Source organism: Neofelis nebulosa, chromosome 12 (genome assembly GCF_028018385.1).
Source record: "Neofelis nebulosa isolate mNeoNeb1 chromosome 12, mNeoNeb1.pri, whole genome shotgun sequence".
Lineage (NCBI taxonomy): Eukaryota > Metazoa > Chordata > Mammalia > Carnivora > Felidae > Neofelis > Neofelis nebulosa.
In genome coordinates this window covers 5,253,385-5,274,818 of record NC_080793.1, presented here as the reverse complement: position 1 = coordinate 5,274,818, position 21,434 = coordinate 5,253,385, and the positions used below count along the sequence as shown (strand labels likewise).

At 57.9% G+C, this 21,434-nt stretch overlaps 1 protein-coding gene across 14 annotated transcripts in view; it reads right to left on the bottom strand.

The window, feature by feature from the left end:
* Positions 1-21,434, bottom strand: part of RAPGEF1 (Rap guanine nucleotide exchange factor 1) — a 133,606-nt gene that overhangs the window by 14,057 nt on the left and 98,115 nt on the right. For 5 of the 14 annotated variants that reach the window (XM_058693752.1, XM_058693757.1, XM_058693756.1 and 2 more), the window contains 6 exons: positions 21,009-21,208; positions 18,549-18,707; positions 6,115-6,387; positions 5,222-5,314; positions 3,409-3,494; positions 813-924 (listed from right to left, as the gene is read on the bottom strand). In XM_058693752.1, the coding sequence (XP_058549735.1) occupies positions 813-924; positions 3,409-3,494; positions 5,222-5,314; positions 6,115-6,387; positions 18,549-18,707; positions 21,009-21,208 (923 nt within the window). The remainder of the gene's footprint in view (positions 1-812; positions 925-3,408; positions 3,495-5,221; positions 5,315-6,114; positions 6,388-18,548; positions 18,708-21,008; positions 21,209-21,434) is intronic. The other 9 variants (XM_058693762.1, XM_058693764.1, XM_058693761.1 and 6 more) reach the window with 7 other exon arrangements.

The following is a 21,434-nucleotide window of genomic DNA, read 5'->3' as shown; positions in this document are numbered from 1 at the left end:
TCCAGCTAAGGGTGAGGGCAGCCACGCCCACGCCCCGATTTTTCAGGACTTTCTGCGAAGGGTCACGAGACGTGACTTCTGTCGGCAGAGAAGCCAGCTGCCCCAGGGTCCCCGCCGGCCTCGCCTTTCCTGTCACGCTCTGCGGCGGCCGGCCCGGCCCAGCGCACCCCGTGCCAAGGGCAGTATACCCACTGCTTGTCTTTGCATCTGCGTGCCGCCACAGCTGGAGCCCAGAAACAGTCCTTCCCCAGGGCGGGGTCAAGGCTATGACATGAAACTGTTCCTCTGTGCTTCCAGAATCGCCATCCTGGCAAGGCACAGGACAGAGGCGGCTGTGGCGGCTAGGCCTGGGATTTCTTAATCAGCCTGTGTCTCCCACACGGAAACTACCGTGGGGCATTCGGTCAACAGTAATGTGAAGGCGGCTTATGCTAATGAGGGCTCCCCATGCTCAAGCTCTGAACTGAACACCCTCCACACAGTTCACAGTTATGATACCTCCGCAGTCCTGTTCTCTGGGGCTTAGGTTACACGACTCGCCCAAGATTACTCTCTGGAAGTACCAGAGAAGGGGACACGGGACATTTTCTCTAGGAGTCCATCTGTTTGCCCAGTGTCCTTCTGCACCCACCGTGGCCCAGGCACGGGGTCAGAATAAATGCCGTGCACAGAGCCTAGGAAGCGTGGGGTGGCCACCTGGGGCGTCGGTGCCTCACTTGGGTCTTCTGTTTGAGACACCTCCCGGTTCCATTCTCCTCAAAGCCCTCTCACTCCCTTTATGGCCCAGACCCTCAAGGAAGGCCCGTCCTCACCTCTTGCTTCAGTGTCAGCCTTGCCATGATTTCATTATGGTCGATGAGGGACAGCTCGTCAACTTCCTCCTCCGACCGAGCCAACTCTGAAGCATCTGGTGACCTTGGGGCCCTGGAGGGAGAAGTGGTTTGTGTCGCAAGCGTCCAAGAGGCCCCAGCATCCAGGACACCAGGGGCCCGAGGCAGTGCGGCCCGCTGCGTGAGGACTAGGAGTTACGACTGCCCCTGAACAGGTCCTTCTGGAACTGCGGCTACAAGGGGGAAATCCACACCCTTCCCCCCCGCCCCAGCACAGGGGGCCCGAGTGGGGGCTGGAAGCCAGGGCACAGACTGGATTTCTGGTGCCACTACCGATGAGCTCTGTGACCTTGGGACGTTTCTTGCTCTCTGCTCCGTCTGTAAGTGGACGGGATTAAGAAGGCGATCAACAAGGTTCCATTGGACTATTTAAATAAGTGATGGGATCAGCCTCTCTTTGTCAAGGCCACCGTCCACATAGTCAGTATTCAAGGACAGAAATGGCATAAGGGCAAGCAGCTTGGGAGAGAAAGTTCGCATGGCTATTCGCGCCATTCCTCAAGTTTTTTTCTAAGGGCCGCCTTTCCGTGGGACTGAGAAGTATGAGCCGGGCAGACTGGCCCTTGTCCTCGGGGGTGCTGGGTTTAGCAGGAGAGGCGGACGTTAAAGCCAGCAGTTGGGGCACCGGCCTGAGAAGGACACAGCACAGTCTAAAGGGCAGCAGGCCCTGGGGCAGGACACACGGGCTGAGGCCTGAAGGACTGAGCCGGGGTTTGCTGGTGAAGGGGGAGAAGGAGAGAACGGCCAGCAGAGGAGGGATGTGGGGGGTGAGGGGGGCATCCCGGGCGCAGACAGATGCTGGGTCTGTAGGCACCATGCCTCCCCCGGCATCTTCTCCTGTGTTCCGGTTTTATTCTGACAGTTTCCACCGTGGATCCTTGTGGTCACAGGCCACATTTTTAACCCTAAGTATCTGGGAGATAAAAACCTGTGCCTGCAGTAAGACATGGACGGCCCAAAGCAAAATCACACACAGTCACGGGAAGAACCATCTGCTTCGTGTCCCTTCAGGGTCCGGTCCGCAGTCTGGCCTTTGTGGAAGGAGGAGAACATCTCTGTAATTGCTTCTAAGCGGTCGACGTGCTCATCCTTCTGTTTTCACACAGGCCATCTGCAGCTCTGAAAAATGGTGCTCTCGGGTTCCGTGCAGCTGGAGGCTGAACCCATGAGTCCCTGTTGCCTGGCACAGCCCCCGTTTGCTGCCAGGTGTTCAACTAGAAGACCCATCATCCCTTGCTTAATACTTGGGGAGATCTTAGCCTGGACAGACGGAGCAGACGGTCTCCACCCACACGGACGGCACTGAGGAGCGGCCAAGAGCAGGCTGGGCGGGCAGCCCTTTCTGATTCTTCTGCCTCTTGCTATTTACCACCTCTTGAACCGTTTATGCTTAGGCCTGGCAAGCAGGACCCCAGAGGTAGCGGAACCTTGGCCTGCAGAGGGAGGAAAAGCTTGAACTTGTGGAACATCTCGCTGAGAAGGCAGCGTCACCACGCGGTTGCCGATGGCAGGGCCAGACAGGATCTGGAGGTCCCACGCGTACAGAAACAGACTTACACGTTTCTAAACCGGGTCAGGTCTGACTCCGGCAAATGCTGAAAAATGTTACAAAAGATTAAAGACACGTGGGGTTCCTGGGGGCTCAGTCGGTTAAGTGACCGGCTTCGGCTCAGGTCACGATCTCCCGGTGTGTGGGTTCGAGTCCCGCGTCGGGCTCTGTGCCGACGGCTCGGAGCCCGGAGCCTGCTTCGGATTCTGTGTCTCCCTCTCTCTCTGCCCCTCCCCCACTCATGCTCTCTCAAAAATAAATAAATGTTAAAAAAATATTAAAAAAAAAAATAAAGACCCACAACTAAATGCAGTGACTCCTGACTGATCTTGGTTCCAAAAAAATAAGCTATACAAGCAGCTTTACGGATACTTGGGGAAGTGGAGGATGGTCTGCGTACCAGATGATATAAGGCAATTTGTCATTACTTTCCTTGGGTGTGGTAATGGTATTGTAATCGGGGAAGCTTTTAAAATATTTCGGGAGGCACACTGAAGTATTTAGGGCCTGAATGTCACATCTGTAACTTACCTTCAAATGGCTTAACAACACAATACACCCATCAAGAAACTCACGATAAAAGGTTTGGCAAGTCTTGTACACTCCCTTATTGCACCTGAACTTGGAAGAGGCCAAGGAAGGCTGGCCTGGGATTTGAGAAAGAAAATACTGTCGTGGGTGACTTGCAAAGTGGATAATACGTGAGCACATCACCAGGAAATAATGGCAGAATGCTTGCCAGAGTGGAGCCTTTAAGGGTGGGATTATCAAGGATTTTTCTGGTTTACTTGTATGTTTCTGTACTTGCCATGCTTTCTGCCCTGCGCATGTATCATTTTGAGAGTCAGAAAAAGGGAAAGGACGTAAACCTAAAGCCCCGGGAGGCCTGTTTGCCGGTGGGCAGGGGGCAGCTCTCCCCGAGTGGGCTCGCTGCCTTCAGGGCCCCCACTCTACCCGGTCACGTCCTACCTTTCGCCGTCTCTGCTCTCCTTCCCAGGTGCGCCGCTGCCCAGCGCGGGGTCTCTGGGATGTCCGTCTTTCGTAGCTGGTGATTCCTGAAAAGAGAAGCCGGCGCTGGGATTGTGACAGGTGCCCCAAGCCGGGCGGATCTGCTTCCCGGCATTCCTGCCTGCAAGCGGCTTCTGAGCGTAAGTTCCTCCGGAGCAATCCGGAACGTGGACACGGGAACCATGCAGGCGGTTAATCCCGCGAGAAGTGCAAGGCCCTCTTGCCTTTGGGGACGGTGAAAGGGGGTCCCTACTTATGACCATCCAAGCACCTCCTGGAAGAAAGGACTCATAGCTGCTGCTACCGGCCAAGCTGAGCCAGGCGTCGTGCTAAGGACTTCCCACGCCTCCTCTCACCTGGCCCGACCAGGACCCTGTCCGTTAGCTGGAGGCACCGTGCTACTCACGCACACAGACACGGGATGAAGGCTCTGCCCAAGCGCACGCGGCTCGGAGGCCACAGCCTGGACCCAACCCCAGGGTCGTCTGCCTCCGAAACCTGTGACCTTGACCACCGTGCAGCAAACCCCTGCTGACTTCCTAGTTAGAGTCCTCAGGACTGCCACGCACGGCTGCCTCCCAGCTGTGGCTCCAAGGGGTCTAGCTGTTCAAGGGCACGAGAGCCAGCCCCTCTCCTCCAGCAGCCGGGCCTGGGCATCCGGGCCCACCCCACTCGGCGACGACACGGCTGTCTGGCATCCTTGCTCTGCCACTGCGGCCGCGACAGAAACCAGGTTAGCACGAACACATGGATCGTCCTCGTGGGGAGTGCTGCGAGGTGAAGCCAGCACCGAACGTGGTCATGGGCAGAGGGGAGAGCCACGGAAGGCCAGCCTGGGACGGGCTCCACCGTGTGGAGGCTAAACTGGACGATGCAGGGGCAGAGGTCACCAGGTGCGGACAGGTGAGGAGGGGACACCAGGGTAAAAACAGCTTCCACAGACAGGGTCGAGTCCCACAACGTTCTAGGACTTTCAAGTAACTACAGTGGGGCTCGCCTTGTGCAGACGTGGAAGGTCCTGCGGGGGCGTCCTCGGCGGGGCTGTCTTACCAGGGGCGACCACAATTTTAATGGGCTGGGCCCTGTGAGCTGATCACCAGGGAGGACTCGCGTCCTCATGGCACCTCCTGTCAAGGGACTCATTCTTTTTCAAGCTTCTGAGCTTGCTCGTGTCTTGCTGCAGCAAAACTTGGAGAGCTGACTGCTCAACAGAACGGCTGTATCCAGCTGGGACGGAGGTCGACCAAGGGCAGCCACATCAGGTAGTTCACTACGCTCTCGGGATAGAGGGCTCGTGAACACAGAGGGCGGGGGCTCCCGGACAGACCCCATCCAGCTTCCTCAGAAGCTGTTCCTGTGGGGGTAAGGGAGTGCGCTGAGGGAGGAGGAGGGGGGGAAGGCCCGGGAGGCTTGGTGGTGAGGGAGAGAGGAGTCCCTCCCTCTGGGGAGGGGATGGAAGATGGGCCTTGACACTAGAAGATGGGATAGAGAGAAATCTCAGACGGCAACCAATACGGGGCCAGGCCAACACTATGCTGCCTCGTCTCATTTCCAGAAGACCCATCTGGCCAGGCCCGGAGAGCGTCACACGAGCGCTGAAAGCAAAGGGAGGGCCTCCACGGGGAGCCACGTCCTCTCCCCACCGAGCCAGCGTGGCTCTCGGCAAGGCTGCGGGGCCCAGCCGGCCGGGGACCGGGAGGCTCAGCCAGGCAGAAGCAGGGCCCAACCCTGCCAGGCCAGGCCACATGCACGAGGCAGCCCTGAGGTTACTTACTCCTCGGGAGTGAGGCAGCTCCTCGCTGCTCTGGCCAGAGGAATACAGATTGACGTATTCACCCTCACCAGCCTCCTCGCTGGCGCTTTCACTCTGGGGGAGACAGGATGGGAGGAGATGCACATGTGACAGGCCCCCCAGCCCGCCGTCACGGCTCCGAGAGAGAGCAGCCTGCCGGGCCGGCCCTGACCGGGACGCTCCTTTCACGGGGAAGGAAAGAGGGCAGCAGCGGGAGCTCGGGTCTCCCTGGGGACCTTTCCCAGGCCCGAGAAGGAAGCCACTTCGCCACCTCTTGCCTCTGCGTCACAGGGGACGCAAGTTTCCCTCTGGATCTTCTCCAGGGAGGTCAAGGGCCATTCAAGCTGCCCCGGAGGGAGGCAACGTAGCAAGACAGGCCAGCTCGCTGCAGCGCTGCCCCCGCCTGCCGGCCCCGGTCCTCTCCGCCCTGCCAGCTAGCACCCCGTCCCCGGACGAGGCGCTCGGGGAACTCAGCGGCACCTGCAGCCACAGAGGCAACTGCCTCCGGTCTCAGAGGCCTCTGTCCGCACCTTTCTTCCACAGGTGTTTGTATCTTTCTCTAAAAATGCACAACCAACCAGGAAGCCAGGCGCACTTTCTGTCTCGTGCTTACTTATGGCTGTCTCTAAACGGCCACTAATCTGTTTCTGGAAAATCGGGTTCCCCATCTGACGGGAACTCTGTACGGAAGGTTCCGTTGCTGTTCTGGAAACAGACACCCTCCTGTTTCACTCTGCGACCTTCCACAGACCTCAGTCAGACAGGCCTGGCTGCCACTGGGGGTGGGGGGCAGGGCGGCAGACTCACGAACAGCGACACCGCTTTTCTCAAAACGTGCAGACCCACGTGGAGGGGTGTGTGTGCTGAGTTCTCACCGAAGGCGTCGGGGGCGAGTCAGTGAGAGAGGTTTCGGAAGGAAGGCAGACAGTGTTCCCATGAAAGCTGCTCTCCTGAGAAGACGAGAGAGGCCCGTCCACGGTGCTGGGAGGCAGACTGGCCACGGTCGGCACCGCTAAGTCAGAGCTCTGAGACTGGTGGACGGGCGGGAAGTGTGGAGAGGAAGAGGGGGTAGACGGGAGGAAAGGCTGAACGGAAGCTTGGTTGTGAGGCACGAAATCCTGGGAGTAGGACCTAAACACAGATTTATACTACAGAATCAAAGCGGCAGACAGACACAGAAACGGGAAGATGGGAAGAAGAAAACAGACAAAAGAAAAAGTCGTTAGATTAGGTCGGCCGAGCTGGGGTAGGCCGTTCACAGCGATTCTAGTGAGGACCACGGAGCAGGCCGAAGCAACCCCTGCATGCCTCCGGCCCGCGGTCCCCCAACCCGGGCGCGCCCTCCCTTGAGCAGGGCCTGGGGACCGACCATCGCCATCCGCGGTGGCTGAACAGAGGCACGCGGGCGCCCTCAACGACGAGCAAGCCCCAGGCGCGGTACGGGTGGTCCCACTCTCTGCTGTGTCAGAGAACCAAACCCACGAACCCAACCCGTGCCTCTGTCCCTTCAGGAACCTGGTGGCTAAATTCAGTGTGCACGTTCAGACCACGGGTCATATTTACTCATTTCAAGTCTTTCGGATGAGCTTCTTTGGTTTTATCCCTTCAAAGTCAAACGCTGCAGCCTTTCAAATACCGTAACCCGCTTCAAATCCTTTTGGAAGGGGAGTCTTAAAAATGCCATCAAAATGCTGAAAATTTCTGAGCTCACTTCCCTCCCTACCCGATCTTTTCTCTTTTCTTTCACCAATGGAGGGATCTTGCAACGTCTCTGGTATCACCCTAGAGCTGCGAGGCTAACACTCTCCCAAACTCTCATGGAGACAGAGAAGTCTCGAGGCCAGGTTGAGGGGTGACAGCGAGCGCCCACAGCTTCTGAGAGCCAACGAGCACTGCCCAGGCCTGAGCTCTGCTGTGGGAGGAGGGACAGAGGAGCTCTGGGGCCACCAGGCTCAGAACCTGAGATGTCACCGCGTCCCACAAAGGGCCTGACAGCCTGATGCCGTCACAGGGAAGTGGGAGAAGGGCATGTGGAATGGTCTGTATCCAAAGTGCTGGCTCGGCTCACCTGCCCACCACAGATGCCGGAGTTTGCCAGAAGCCAAACTCAACACAAATGTGCACACGGCTCCCTCAAATGTTCTCTGCGTTTTGCCACTGGATTTTCAGAACCCACGGACAAGGAAAAGGAGGAAGAAACACAACTCTCAACAGGAGGTTAAAGCCACTCACATCCTTAGGTGGTTTTGTAAAGCTACACTTTACACTGGACCAAGGGGCTGCCTCAACTCCAGGGACAGGTGCGCCGCCCCCCCCCCGCTGCCGGCCAGCCCTGCTCCTTCCTGGCTGGCCTGAGTAGTCTAAAGCTCCCTCTCGCTCTGCGGGTTTATATCAGACTCAGGACACCTACCCCAGGCACCTACTCACTCGTACACATTTTATTTCCCCATCTAATTCCCGAACTCAAGACCAACCATTCATGTACGTGGTCACATGAATTTGTGGGAAGTGCCGTCCATGTTCCGAAGGACAGGCACCGGAGGCTGAGATTCCTGGGAAGCTCCATTCCCACAAGCTTTCTACACAAGCTGGGTGAGGGGATGCCCCGCTCAGTGGCTCTCATACTGGGGGCTGAGGAGCCTGAACATCCACGGTGCCCTCACCAGCCAGGTGCCACGTTTCACTGATCTTTTATAGCAACCACCCAGGCCTGGGGGGGGCGGGGGGACTCACTCTGGACCCTGCTGGGGATGGCAGTGGGGTCAAATGTTTGGCTTTGGGACTCTCCATTCATCCCTGGTGAATGTCCCCCCCCCCCCCCCCCCCCCCCCCCCGTAGTGAGGCTCTCTCACTGGCTGGGAAAGGCCAAAGAGAAGACAGCGTATGGAACGCATCGGCCAACGGATGGTACGGTCTGGTCCCGGGAGGCCACCCTGAGAAGCCCACGTGGCCCTTTCAGGCAGCGGCTTTGGTCTCACGCAGGAGCCTGGTTCAGCTCTGTTGCCTGTGTGTCCCCAAGGGCAGAGGCCGCCATGAGATGTGCTGACGGATGCCTCTCCCTTGAGCACGTACCCAACTAGTTTAGGTATTAGGAGGTGGGGACCTCTGGGAGGTACTTAAGAGCTCCCTTCCTAAATGTGATCAGTACCAGGAAAGAGGGTCCAGAGAGATGCCCTGCCCTTCTACCGTGTGGGGATACAACCAGAAGTCTGTGACCGGAAGGGGACACCGACCATGGTGGCAGCCCGACCTTGGACCACAGTCTCCAGAACCGTGCTGTATGGAAGCACCCAGGCTGTGGAGCTGTGTTATAGCAGCTTGAACAGACTAAGACAGATGCCAGCTCTTTCAGGGGTCCGGGACGTGTCCTCATGGACCATCCCTGAAGCGTAAAGTCTCTCGGCACTTGGGCAGGCCCCGCAATAACTGAGCACTGGACAGACACTCACAAGCGGTTTCTATGCGGTCACAGGATGCATCAGGTGTGACGGTACCCTCTTGACCAGCTTTGATCTGGCCCGCTCAGGGTGGCGGACTCCCAAGCACCACGGGTGCCTTTTCCGGGAGATGGCCTCAGGGTGACTGCCGAGGGCGTACTCTCCAGTCACACAGACTGGGCTCCGGTCCGGGGCTCTCTCTTTCCACCTGTGTGACCTTGGGTAAACAGCCTAAGTTCTTGAGCCTCAGTTTCCTACCCTTTAAAACAGCGATGCAAATGCATAGCACTGTATGCTAATTATACTAGAAGAAAAAAACGCAAAATGAAAACACAGGAGGCGGGGACCACGCTTCTGGGGCGGGGTCTCTGGGGAGTTACAGAGACGATGCTCTGGGAGTCCTGGGTGCAGTCAGGGCTGCTCGGTCAGCTCTCCTCACTCGTCCTCCAAAATACCAGGAAACCCCAGAGCTGAGGTATTCAGTGGGGTCTACCGCGGATTCACAGAAATGAGGGGCTACTTAGGGACTGATTCTAATGTTAGTATCGATGTGCCTCAACACTGGCTGACTCACAGGAGTCTGCAGGGTGACAGGCTGCCCCCAGGGGAAGGAAAGAGCCCCAAGGACGTGCGCTATGGAGGGGGGCGGCTGCCGCCAGGAGACCGCAAGGGGGCTGCCTCTCCAGGACAAAGGCTCCTGGGCTGCCTGCGCTCCCTTCCCTCAGCAGCACCCCCCTCCACCCCCCTCCACCCCCCCACCCCCCCCCCCCCCCCAGCCTGGGAGCAGCTCCGGCATCCCAGCTATGCAGTCCTGCTGGGACAAGAGCCAAACTTGAAAAATACCTTCCAGTGGGGAAGCGCCCTCGGTGCCCCTCCCCGCAGTGCCCCTCCGGCAACTCTGGAAGGGAGGGCACTTGGGGGCTCATCCTTACACCATTTCCCCCCAAGCTCTGCCTCCACGGATCCCCCAGAGAGTTCTCTCCAGGCCCTCTGAGGCCACATTTTTCGTACGGGCAGGAGAAAGGCAGGCTGGCCACAGAGCAGAAACACCACTTCGCCCCTGCCTGGAGTTTATTCTAGGACCTGGCTGGTGCCTGGCTTTGCCTCTGACAGAGAGTTGCTGCTTTCTCTGTAGCAGGAATTTTTATTTATAGCCAGAGTAAGACTGTTTGGGCTGAGATTTTATGCCAGGAGGGGGGCTGCCTGTCTGGAGACGGCAGATTTCTGCAGAAGATCTAGGCGTGCCAGAGCCAAGTTCCTGCAAAAGAAAGCAGTTAGGAGGGGCTGCCTGGTCCCTGCCATCAGCCTCGGTCACAACTTGTCAGAGTGCCAGCAAAACCCGTCTGGGGATGACGATGCCTGCTGGTCAGTGAGGTGCTAAGGGTTTTGCACGAATCCTCTCATTTAATCTACACCAAGGGCTGTTACGATCCTTGTCACAAAGACGGAGAAACAGGCTGAGAGTGCAGGCTACGCACCCGATAACACACGGCTTGGCTCCTGAGAGACGTGTGGGGCATCTCACTGTCAGCGAGGGTTCTGGGCGTGTGACAGCCCCCACCCTGTCATCCCACGGCTCCGCAGGATACAGCCTCCTAACTCGCTGGGAAATCTCCTTGGCTAAGTGTTTTTGCGATGACCAGCATGCAAAAGGCAGTGAGCCGAGGCCCGATATACAAGCCAGGGATGCAGAGATAACATCTGCCCTCACAGAGACGGGAGATGCGGGAAGTGGCCACCCGTTCTGAAAACATACACTCGAAAGAACCACCAAGAGTCTTCCGGGTGGAAAAAACGGTGGAGGTTGACGACCGTACATGTTAACAGGCCATTCACATGGTAAGAAGCAAAGCCACCCAAAGCTGGCCAGGCATGCAGTTTTCAATGACACTTTATCTCCAGCAGAGTCTTGGCGTGAACCATGACTGGGGAGGAGCCCTGTGCTGTGCTGGCAAGAAAGCAGGAGAAGAGATCTTCAAAAGGAAACTTCTGGCTCCTCGCTGTAACAGACATCCCATTTACTTCCCCTGATTATCAGGAAGAACAAGGGTGCTGGAGGCGGCAGAGAGGGTGCCAGCGGCTGAGGGCTACGGCCACAGGCCCGAGGGCCTCGACGGCTCTGCGTTTCCACGGTGACCTGCGCCCCAAGCTCTGGAGAACTCGCAACTCCACCAGTCACAGGGAGACGCAATCATCCGAGCGAAAGGACTCACTGTCGTAAAGCGTCTGGGAAGGACAGAAGTTGCCAGAGATTGGTCATTACTGCACACTCTTGGCTCGAGCGAGGCTTATGACTTCAGTGTTTCTGGACGCTGCTCACCAACACAGATAAGCTATTGGACAGCTGGTTTTCAGGCTTAAATTCTTATCCATCATTTGTGAGAAAACACACTCCAGGGAGGCTGCTGTTCTAGCGTGGCTTGGGCCTCCTTCCCGTACGCAGAGTCACTGGGAACCCCGCAGCTCAGCACTGGTCCTGGGCTCACACTTCCCTGAAACCAGAGACTGTGAGTGTGAACACAACCAACACAGCACAGGGCTACGCTGTTCCTCTTGGAGGGAAGTCCAGCTCATAGCCGCCGCACGACAACCCCCGCCATCTCCGGGGGACGGATCTCCTGCGGGCAAGCACGTCTGGAAGGTCCCCAGGAAGGACCCTTGATAACATTCATCGTCACTCCGTGAGGCACACTGGGAGGGGGACCGCTGCACGTGTCTCCTCTCTCCTTCCTGTTCCCCCATCAACTACCTATTTGCCAAAGCCCTTTCTCGGGTCTCCCTTACGCCCAGAAGCGACTTCCTTCTTTGATGCCTTTGTGTCAGAAGGCGGGTTCTGAGGCCGAGGCCACCACCGCCTGCTCGTGGCACGGAGAGGCACCTTGGCGTGGGTGCTGAGGCCACGTGCATCTTAGCAAAGAAAGGGACAGCGGCAGCACAGTGGACCCCCAAAATATCTTCTCTCTTCTTGAATAAACTTCTTGGTGGAATCTCGTTTTAAAAACCATTTGAGAATTCTAATTAGTATTTTATAACAAAGGATGTAAAGAATAAAACCCCAAGAATGCTCTGCGTAGGAGAATTTTCGGTAGGATGGGCGCAAAGGTAGAAACGTATTGCATTTCTTGTCATGTGACATTTTTGCAATCTGAATCACAAGATCTTCCTTGAACACCACTGGTTTCGAAGCCAATGGTCTCTTGCCTAATTGCGTTCTTGCAAAAACCTCGAATACGTTTTAGGATGCTCTGTATGTGCACTAAACGTTAAGAGCATCAACACTTTATAGAAGGATTTAATACAGACTCAAAAATTACTTTACTTCTGTTCTAGAAATCTGACAACTATTTTTACCCGGTTTGGATTTAAACGGCATGCCAGGGGCTCTACTTTAGACTCGTTCTTAGAACTCTGTTTAGAGCCTGCGGCTACAGCGTGTGAAGTGTCAGAACACAAAGGAGCAGCACTCCTCTCGATGTCCAGCCTACGTGCGGGCCTTTCCTTTCACACAGCCTTCCCGGGTTGCCGTTAGTTACTGGCAACTGACAGTGGGGATCTGGATCCTAGCTTCAGCTCTCACCAAAGACTCTGAACAAATGACATGGGCAGCTTCTCTAGCCCGGTCTCCCCGTCTCCAGAGTGGAGCGAGCACTCCCTCCCAGAGCCGTGGGAAAGGGACCCTCACAAGTGGACGAGCGGGCTGAAACGGGTGAGGGTCCGTGTGCACGGACAGCACCCTTGGGGTTCAGGTCGCCACGGGACCCTCGCAAGGACCAACGGGGTCCTTCTGACACCCGGCCAGCTGGACAGTCACGGACGGAGTCAGGGGCACAGCTGCAGCGAGGGGCTATCGCCAATTCTTGGGTCTGAAGCTGGTCCAAGAGCAACGACCATCCAAAATGCCATGAGCGCCGGCAAAACAGCAGCAGGAAGTCTTGAAAGAGAGGAGCAGAAGTGGCTGAGTCGCAGTGGCTGCTTCGGCAAGTCTCTAAGGCTGAGGATCCCCAAGTTCTGGTCTCGGGCCCAACAGACAGCAGCCAGGGCGTTCTGGGTTAGCAGGAAGGAAAATGAGGAAGAAACGGGGTTTTCGGCCACAGCGTGGGACCGGCGTGTCTGACGCATACAAGCGGAGAGGCTACTGTGGTGAGCCGACACCTGGCTGTCACGACGAAACGCGGGGAGCGGGAACGTGGGCGCGATGGCGGGCGGAGAGGACCGCGTGCCTCCCTGCTCCCTGCCTTTGGGTGAATGAACACCCTCCTGGTCAGTCTGGCGTCACAGAGCACCCGCTGCTTGCTGGCTCGGCCCTGAGCTACGTACGAAGGCTGCAAGCACGTAACAAGCCCAGCCCCAGCCTCAGAGGATTTGCGACCTTAAGAAAAAAGAACTTGAGCCTTACAGAAGAAAGAAAGAATTTCCCAGTGTGGTAATAAATGTTACTATGATGCCTCCCTTTTTGTTAAACACTGGTTGTGTGCCTTTCACTACATTTCTCGCTCCACATGTGCTCTGCCTTTAACCTTCACAACAATTCGGGGCTCCCGTCACCGAAGAGGAAAGGGCAGCCTACTGATCCGGAGGCGGCACGCTCGGGTCCACCCCGTGAGTAAGGTAAAACAAGGTGGGGAAGGTGACGGGCGCCACCAGGAAGGGTGGGACACATGACAGAAGGAAGGATGTGCAGGAGAGCCAGGGAGTCGGCACCTGGAGAAGGCGGAGGGAGCACAGGGCGTGGGCAGGGGACAGGTGGGCACTAGTAGCTGGCGAGGCCTCAGAAGGCTCTGCAGTGATAAGGGGACACTGCAATCTGGCCAGCGAGAAGGGGGCACGGCGGCAGGAAGGCCGGTGGGGAGGCCACAGCGGCCGTGCAGGAGGCAGGGAGAGGGAAGCAGCGACAGGGCTGGAGGCGAGGGGCTCAGGGCCCAGGCTAGGACGCACAGCAGGGCTTGGCGAGCGGCGGGGCACGTCACAGGTCAACGTGGCGCGCGTGTGGCAGGGGAGGAAAGCCAGCTCCTCGCTTCCTGCCTGGGCAGCTCGGGGACGGTGGAAACGTTCTGAGAGACAAGGATGGGGGCGGAGGGGCTTGGCTGGGCCTGTGGGGTCTGCTTCCTAATCCCAGGGGGACGAGTCCGGGTCTGGCGAGGCGCCCGCACTTGCACCTTGAGGACCCTACTCGGCGGTACGGCCCCCAAGAACGGGGCAGTGTACGAGCCCACGACTTCTGGGGTGTGAAACCCCGACAGGCCCCAGAGCCTCCGCAGGCCAGGAAGGACCATGCGACCGAGAGGCCTGGCTCTCCCTGTGACGGCGGTGCTGGGCCACTCTGAGGGAGAGCCTGGCAAGTCTGGCAGGCCAGCGGAACGGAGCCCCAGCCAGGACAGCTGGAGCTCGGAGAGGCACCCCCGTCCCTGGGCCGCCAGCGTCGCCCACCCCCTCCCCCGCTCTCGTCTCTCAAAGTGAGGGAGGTCTACGCAGGTCAGGAAAGCACAGAGGTAAGTCAGCATCAGGAAGCGGCAAGGCACAGAGGCGAGGAAGACAGGGACTTCTCTCTTCCAGCACGAGGCACACACCGGGCCCAGCCCAGCAAGCCTGAGCTCCCGGCCACTCTCCCCCCCCTCCCCACCCCACCGTCTGTCCTCTGCACTTTCATTTCCTGTCTGCTCACCAGACCGCTCTTTCAGCCCACGGTCTCTGTGACAGCCGCTGGGCTGCCATTTAGGGCAGAAAAGGCGAGTGACAGAGGCACTCGTGGGACTTCAGGGGCCTCCACGTGTCTCAGGGAGTGGGCCCTTGCCGTCTCACTGTGAGGGGAAGTCACGGCAGAGGAACACGGTCTACGGAGCAGGCCTTCCAGTGAAAGCATTTGTGCTGACGTGCAAAAACCTGGGTTCAACACCTCAGAGAATCACTCTCTGCCCAGGACGGGACACCAGCTGCTCTGCCCACCCTCCCCCGTCCTTTTTCACTGAAGTCTTAGAGATGATACGCACTGGATGTTCTTACCCTAAAAATGTTTCAAATAAATGACAGTTATCATGGGTCCCTCTCAAGTTCTTCTCAAAACCCGGGTCTTCCAGCAGTTTTACTTCCAGAATCATTCTGGAAGCCAAGACGGTAAAGAAGCATTTCAACACATTCCCAGCACCTGAGTCCATCTTCTAGGGGTAGTAAAATACCTGCGCCTTGCAGTCAGCGAAGAAGGGCTGCACCAGAAGCCAGTCTGGGGGTGGAGGAAGGTGACTGTTCTAACGTCAACATTTCAACCCCTGAAGGGCACTGGCAACCCTGATGGCTGCTGGGAGGTTTTCAACACCCTGGTCGAGGGTCAAGTGCATATAGACCCGATCCAACTTTTAAGATCCTTTTTAGAGTCACAAGACCAGCGTTCAGAAGCAAAGCCGAAGCAAGCCAGAGAGAAGGGACCTGGGGATTCAGTGCAGAGCGGGGAGGGCTGCCGCCGGAAGGACCGGAACTGGAGCGGAGGCGGAAGGCGGGCGGCCAGCATGGTGGGGCTGCAGGGAGGACGTGGCAGGCAGCCTGGGGGGGTACCAGTAACCGAGAGAGACTCTGGGGACAGAAAGGGAGGACCCCACTATCAGGTCAGAGAGCTGTCTGTAGGAAGGCACCTCAATGAAGTGGCTTCCGGGGCCAGCTACATTGCCAAGGCCCGGCGGAATCCTATCAGGAACGGAGACCCGGCCTCCCTGCGCCTGGCTCTCCACATCCTTCCTGGCTCTCACTCGCTCACTCCTCATATCCCTGAACACCTTCCTCTATCTAACAGCCCAGAGGCCACATGCCTGTCTGGGTAGATGTCCAAGTTTCAGGACGCAGCACGAGCTGGGCAGGACGGGAAGTCTGTGGACTGCGAGCGAAGGCTTCTGTGGGACGAGAGCTGGGCAGACACAGTGGAAGATGCCAGGAAGAGTGTGAGCACCCCTCGGCCTGGCCCCCAAGGGCCATGCTCAGGAAGGAGCCTCGGGGGAAAAGGTCCATTTCAGTGAAGGTGTGCCAACGCTAAGCACATGTGGGAGGGCCGGCTCGCTCACTACCCTTCAGCCAGCTGCCCCCTAACCTCACTCCTTGAGCGCTTACACCTGCGGTGACCTTCCAGCATGCACGGGAGGCCCCCACCTTCCAGGCAGGATAGAACATCCGTGGTGTGGAACATCTTGGACTTGTTTTCCCTGACCTTTGCCCTTTATCTCCCGGAAATCCTAACTGTCCTTCAGACAACGGCCCAAGTGCCACCTTTCCCAGGAGGCTCTGTCTGTCCTTGTCCCGGCTCCACGGCCCCGACGGTTCCCACGACAGCTTGTGACTCTACCGGGCTTACGCACACCCTGCCTCAGCATGAGCCTCTTCCATCCTTGTACTCTGCCCACCGAAAGGCAAGCGCTTGTCGAGGGTGACAGGGCCTCTGAGCCTCTACGGATCCCTGCACGAGGAGAATCCCTGCGCTCGCTGGATTAAACTCAACCCGGAACACCAGGAAGAGTGAACAAGAGGCTTTTTCAGCCTCTGTCTCAATTACGCTTGGTCAATGCAGCCGTCCTGCTCCAATTCAAGAATCTTCTGGTAGGAGTAACAGGTCGCTGACAGGGTGAGGGGTCTTCAGGTTTGACAACTGCTGTACCCCTAAATGGCATCCCTTCAGAATTCTGTGGTGGACTGACGACAGAGGCCCAGGAGAGACAGAACAAGGAGATTTGGGAATAACGGGCCGCTCTGAGAGCCACCCAAAGCCCTCCACTTGGGCTCATCTCAGAAGGCAAGTAGGAAATACACAAAGATGTTGGCCTTGCAATACACCACCACTTTGCAGGGGAGGGGGTCAGCGTGCCAGATGTCAAACGTTCCAAAACTTCAGGCCATTACTAACAGCTCTGGAGGCGGGAGGTGGGGTGGGGGACTTCCCTTTCTGAAATAAAGCACCTTTAGTAGTTCATTCCCTTGGGTTCTGCTGCGGAGTTGGTACGCAGAATGTGGTCTTTCTGATGCGAGGTGTCTGGGGACTCCCCTACATCCCGGGGCTGGAAACTGGGACATACTCAAGCCCAGGCTTCATTAAAATGCCCTCAAACTTTCATCAACTCCGGAGTAAACAGAGCAGCTCACTGACAGCCCCCTAAGCCCAAAGCATTCAAAAGGGACATTGTGGACACTTTCTTAGGATAACTCACACTTTCCTTCTGTTCACAGAGGGGAAAAAACGGTCAAGAGCTGGATTGTCTAAAGGCCAAGTTCTGCACGATTTGTGAAAGAAACTCGCCAGAAGTGCCTGCTGAGGAAACAGAGGGCGTCTGTGTGCCAGGGCAGGGCCGGGAGTAGGCAGGGAGGCCGTGTGGCCTTTCCATAGCAAGCACAGGGCCGCCGAGGGCTCTCAAGAGTTAGGCCCCAGCACCCAAAAGAACAGTGCATTCCTCACCGCAGGCAGGACCATCTCGACCCGGGCCCTGGATAGGTGGTTCCCAAAGACGGAAACCAGACAGGACCACGCCTGGGAACCTGAGCTTCGGTAGGTCTCTCTCTGAGAGTCACCAGGTCAACCTCACTGGTTTTAGAGGGAAAAGGAAGTTCATTTGGGTTGACCATGAGGTTAAGACATCTGTCCAAGCCCTCATGCACGGGATTAGGACAGAGCGGAGACTAGAATCCAGAGCTCTGAGAGCAAGCGCGATGATAGTAAATTTCTAAGCTTACCATGTGCCTGGCAGTTTCCTATGATTTTACTTACTCCCTACGATCACAAAATCAGAGACAAGTAAAAGCATAACCTCAATGGAAAGAAGTGGAGGCCAAGAAGAGTAGGTAAGTTACCCAAAGGCAGAACTGATTTTAAGGAGGACCCAGACGAAACCCTGTCCGTGTTCTATCCCTGCTGCTCAGTCCCATTTCAACAAATTAAAGGGAGAACGGTAGCTGTTTCGGTTCCTGGACAGACGCAGATTCCAGCAAAAGACAGTGTTAGTGTCCCCTAAGTTTCGGAAGTAAACCGTTCACAGCAATGGCTGCACCCATTCCCCTCCTTTGTCCACGTCTGTCCCTCTGCAACATGATCTGCTGGAACACCCCCCCCACCCCACCCCCCGCCCGCAAGAGGCCGAGCGTACCTCCCGACTCCCCGAATCCAGACCGGCCCCGTGGTTCAACCAAGAGAATGCAAGAAAGTGACAGGGTGCCAATTGCGAGCCTAGGCCTTAAGATACCTCGCATGCTTCCGTTTCCTCCCTTGGAGCCCCGCCAGCTGCCACAGGAGCAAGCCCGGGCTAGCCTCACGGAGGCTAGTGGGTCATGAGGACCACAAATCAGCCCGCGGTCCTGGCTGAGGTTCCGGAGAGGTTAGCCAGGTCAGCCAAAATCAGATCAGCAGTCAGCCTACTGACCTGTGTCCTAAGCAATGCCAAGTGGTTACCGTCATTTTAGGCCACTGAGTTCTGGAATGGCCTGTCACACAGGGCCCCCAGACTCAGACTCAAACTCCGTCACAGCCTGGTGAAGCCTGCTCTCTCTGGCCTTGCTTCCTGTGCAAAGACTATTTCTTCTTCAACACAGAACACTTACAGGGCTGACCCAAGGCCCAAGGGAGATCAAAATAAAAAGCCCAAAACACTCTGCCAGTTTACACCTGAGCGGTGAGGCTCAGAGCGGGGCTGCCAACGTTCCCCCATCCCCACCCCCACCCTGTCCACCCTAACACTTCACACAGTCCTCAGGCCCCAGAGAGCCAACCGCGCACGCCCCTTCCCCCTTGTGCAGGGTCTGCAGGAGGACAGAGTCCGGCCTGGGTGGCAACACACACATCAGCAGGCACAGGCGACAAACGAAAAGATCGCACTCACGTTTCCGAGAAAGAGCAGCGGGGAGCGACTCACCGAGGGCACGGGCAAGTTGCCGTGCCGGCTGAGAAAGGAGTTAGAGACGGACACACTGATGCCCTGAGTGGCACTGCCGTCCTCGGGGGTGAAGGCCACTTTAGTTTGCTGGACACAGTAGGAGACAGAGGAGAAGGAAGAAGCAGCATAGGAGGCCTGCTGGACAGAAGGGACGAGAGAGAAGACAGGGAAGGAGGGAGAAAAGCAGAGAACGGTCAGGCAGGTATACGAGAAGCATACCTAGGCTGCTACCTAAGTCTGCTCGGACGCTCTGGAGAGGGACGGCTTCTCGGCTCAGCTTAGGAATCAAAGACGCCTGCCGAGGGCTACCCGGATGAGAGGGTGCCCTCCTTCACCTCCTCGTGACAGATTTAAAAAGCGAACTTTCGTACGAGTCGCATCCGCTGGAAGTGGTTGTAAGGTGCAAGGGGGCCAAGAGGGCCTGGAGCCCCGCGGACCCGGCTCTGAATCCCGTTTCTTCCACTTACTACTCAGGACCTCTCCCTCCTCCGTGGGAGCAGCCCAGGCAGTCATTATGCTCCAGCGGAGCGCGTGCACTCCTGGGACCAGGCCATCCGGCTCTGAACCTGGGCCTCACTGTTCGTGACCTGCTTGGCCTCGGGCATTATTTAAAGCTCTCTGTGCCTCAGGTTCATCATCCGTAAAGCAGGGACAACGCTGTCTGGGACCACGTATGTGTCAGGCACTCAACTGTGCCTGCCACACTGTACGTGGGCTGACGGGCACAGTGATCACTACTGTTTTGCTGGTAAAATGGAGAGAGTCCTCCCTGCACCTGCATTTGAGAGTGGGCACGCCACGCAGCCGGCACAGGGCACGTCACATGCCGTGTCGGGGCTTCAGCCAGAGTTGGGCTCGGTCCCCGCACCTTCTACTTCCAGCAGTGGGTAGGCTCCAGTTAAGTCACTCTGGCTTTCTCAGCCTCAGTTTACTTAACACGGGGATGACAGAGGCTGTGGAGAGGATCATGGGAAACCAGACAGAAGCCCCAGTGCTGACAAAGGGAGGCGTTCAGCCGAGCGTCTGCCCTGCCAGCATGGTGAGGTGCTCCGCGGGCGCTCCCAGACGGGCTCTGGTTCCAAGCGTGCTCACTAGGGATGTGTGTGAAGCCTGTGGGCTCCACGGTGCGGAGAAGATGCCAAGGGGCACCCGTGGACACTGGCAGGAGGGGCCGAGACTGTCTCACATCTCCATGAAATCTGGTTCGGCTGCTCAACCAAACATTTTAGGTTAGGGGTCCCTGCGGCAGGCATTTTTATTTCCATGGTAAAGATCCCTTTTTGAAACGTTTTCAGAGTAATTCAGATTCACATTGGGGCACATTCAGGTGTTCGTGGGGGTGGGCAGGGTGGGTGAAGGACTGAGACCCTGAGTCTGAGTCGTGAGACACGGCTAGACAGTGGCAGACCAAGAACCCAGGGCGGGTGCTGCCTTTCCTCTGACAGACCGGGCTGTCTCCCCTAGGCGTGCTCCTGCCTTGTCGGCCCCTGAGCTCACTGAACGTGGGCTCAGGGACCCTGCGGGCGGGGGCTCGGGGAGTAACCTGGGGACCTTGGTTGTCCAGTCAGCAGTTGCCTCCCAGCAAGGGAAGGGTGGCACCTTTGTGTCCCCTCAGGACGGACAAAAGATGGCCAGCTAGCCGGTCACCTCTGCGGTGGAAACACCACCAGGCTGGCCAGCCCATGACCAAAACGGCACGTGCAGCTCTGAATAAGAATCCCCTTCGGAGGTGCACGCCTCCCAGAAAGCACGGCCGGATGAGATGCCTGGATTCTACAACCTGACCACAGTCCACGCGGTTAGCAAACCGGCAGCAGGGAGAACAGGGTTCAGAGGCGGGCAGCAGGCACCCCCCCCCAGAATCTCACATGCTGCCCACGCAGCACAGCCGGCCTTCTGCGCCGACTGGGGCTCCGTTACCTACAGGGAATCCTCACACAGGAGTGTTCTCAGGGGAGGAGGGGCACCGTGCTTGGGACACAGAACGGCTCTGTTTACGGCCATCGTGCTTCAATAGGGCTTGTTTCCACGGGGCCATCCGTGGCCAGGGTGGGGTGTAAGTCACCCTGTGTAGCCAGGCCATTATGTAAATCAAGTTCACAGATGGCCGTGCACAGACCATGCCCTGTGCTTTGATGGAGTCCCTCCTTTCTGGGAGGTCTATAGTGGAGCCAAAGAAGAGAGGAAAAAACACAAGAGACCGTCGGCAGAGAAAGCAAACATTCTGAGCACGAGCTCAGGCCCAGCTGCAGGGGCGGCAATGGAAGCGAGGGCGCCACCACCCCCGGGGCGGGGAGGCCGAGGAGCAGGCGCGCGAGCCGGCCCGGAGGAAGCGAGAGCGCCATGTGGCACCCGGCGCGGCACCCACGGCACCCACGGCACGCACGGCACGCACGGCACGCACGGCGGCCCGGGCCCCGGAAGCAGAGCGCGGCTTACCAGCTGCCGCTGCTTGGGGGGCAGGGCGGGGGGCGGGGCCAGCTCCTGCGGGGCCTCGGCGCTGAAGGAGTCGTTGAAGCCGTACACCTCCATGAGGAGCTTGTTCTTCTGCTGGTAGATGTGCTCGTTCTGCGGCGTCTGGTAGAACACGGACGGCTGCGGCTCCGAGTAGTCCTCCAGCAGCTGCATGTAGGCCAGCACTGCGAGACGGAGAGCGGGCGGGGCCCTGGCCGTGAGCGGGGGGTCCCCCACCAGCGCGCCCCCTCCGCGCCCCGACCCGTCCCCGCGGGCCCGCCACACCAGGCCAGGAGCTTTGGAGACACAACGAGAGGGAGCCCTACGGAAACCGTGGCTCGGGCCGAGGCCGGCGCGACCCTGCGGGCTGGGCGACCCACGTGGGGCGCTCCGGTGGAGCCGGTGACAGCG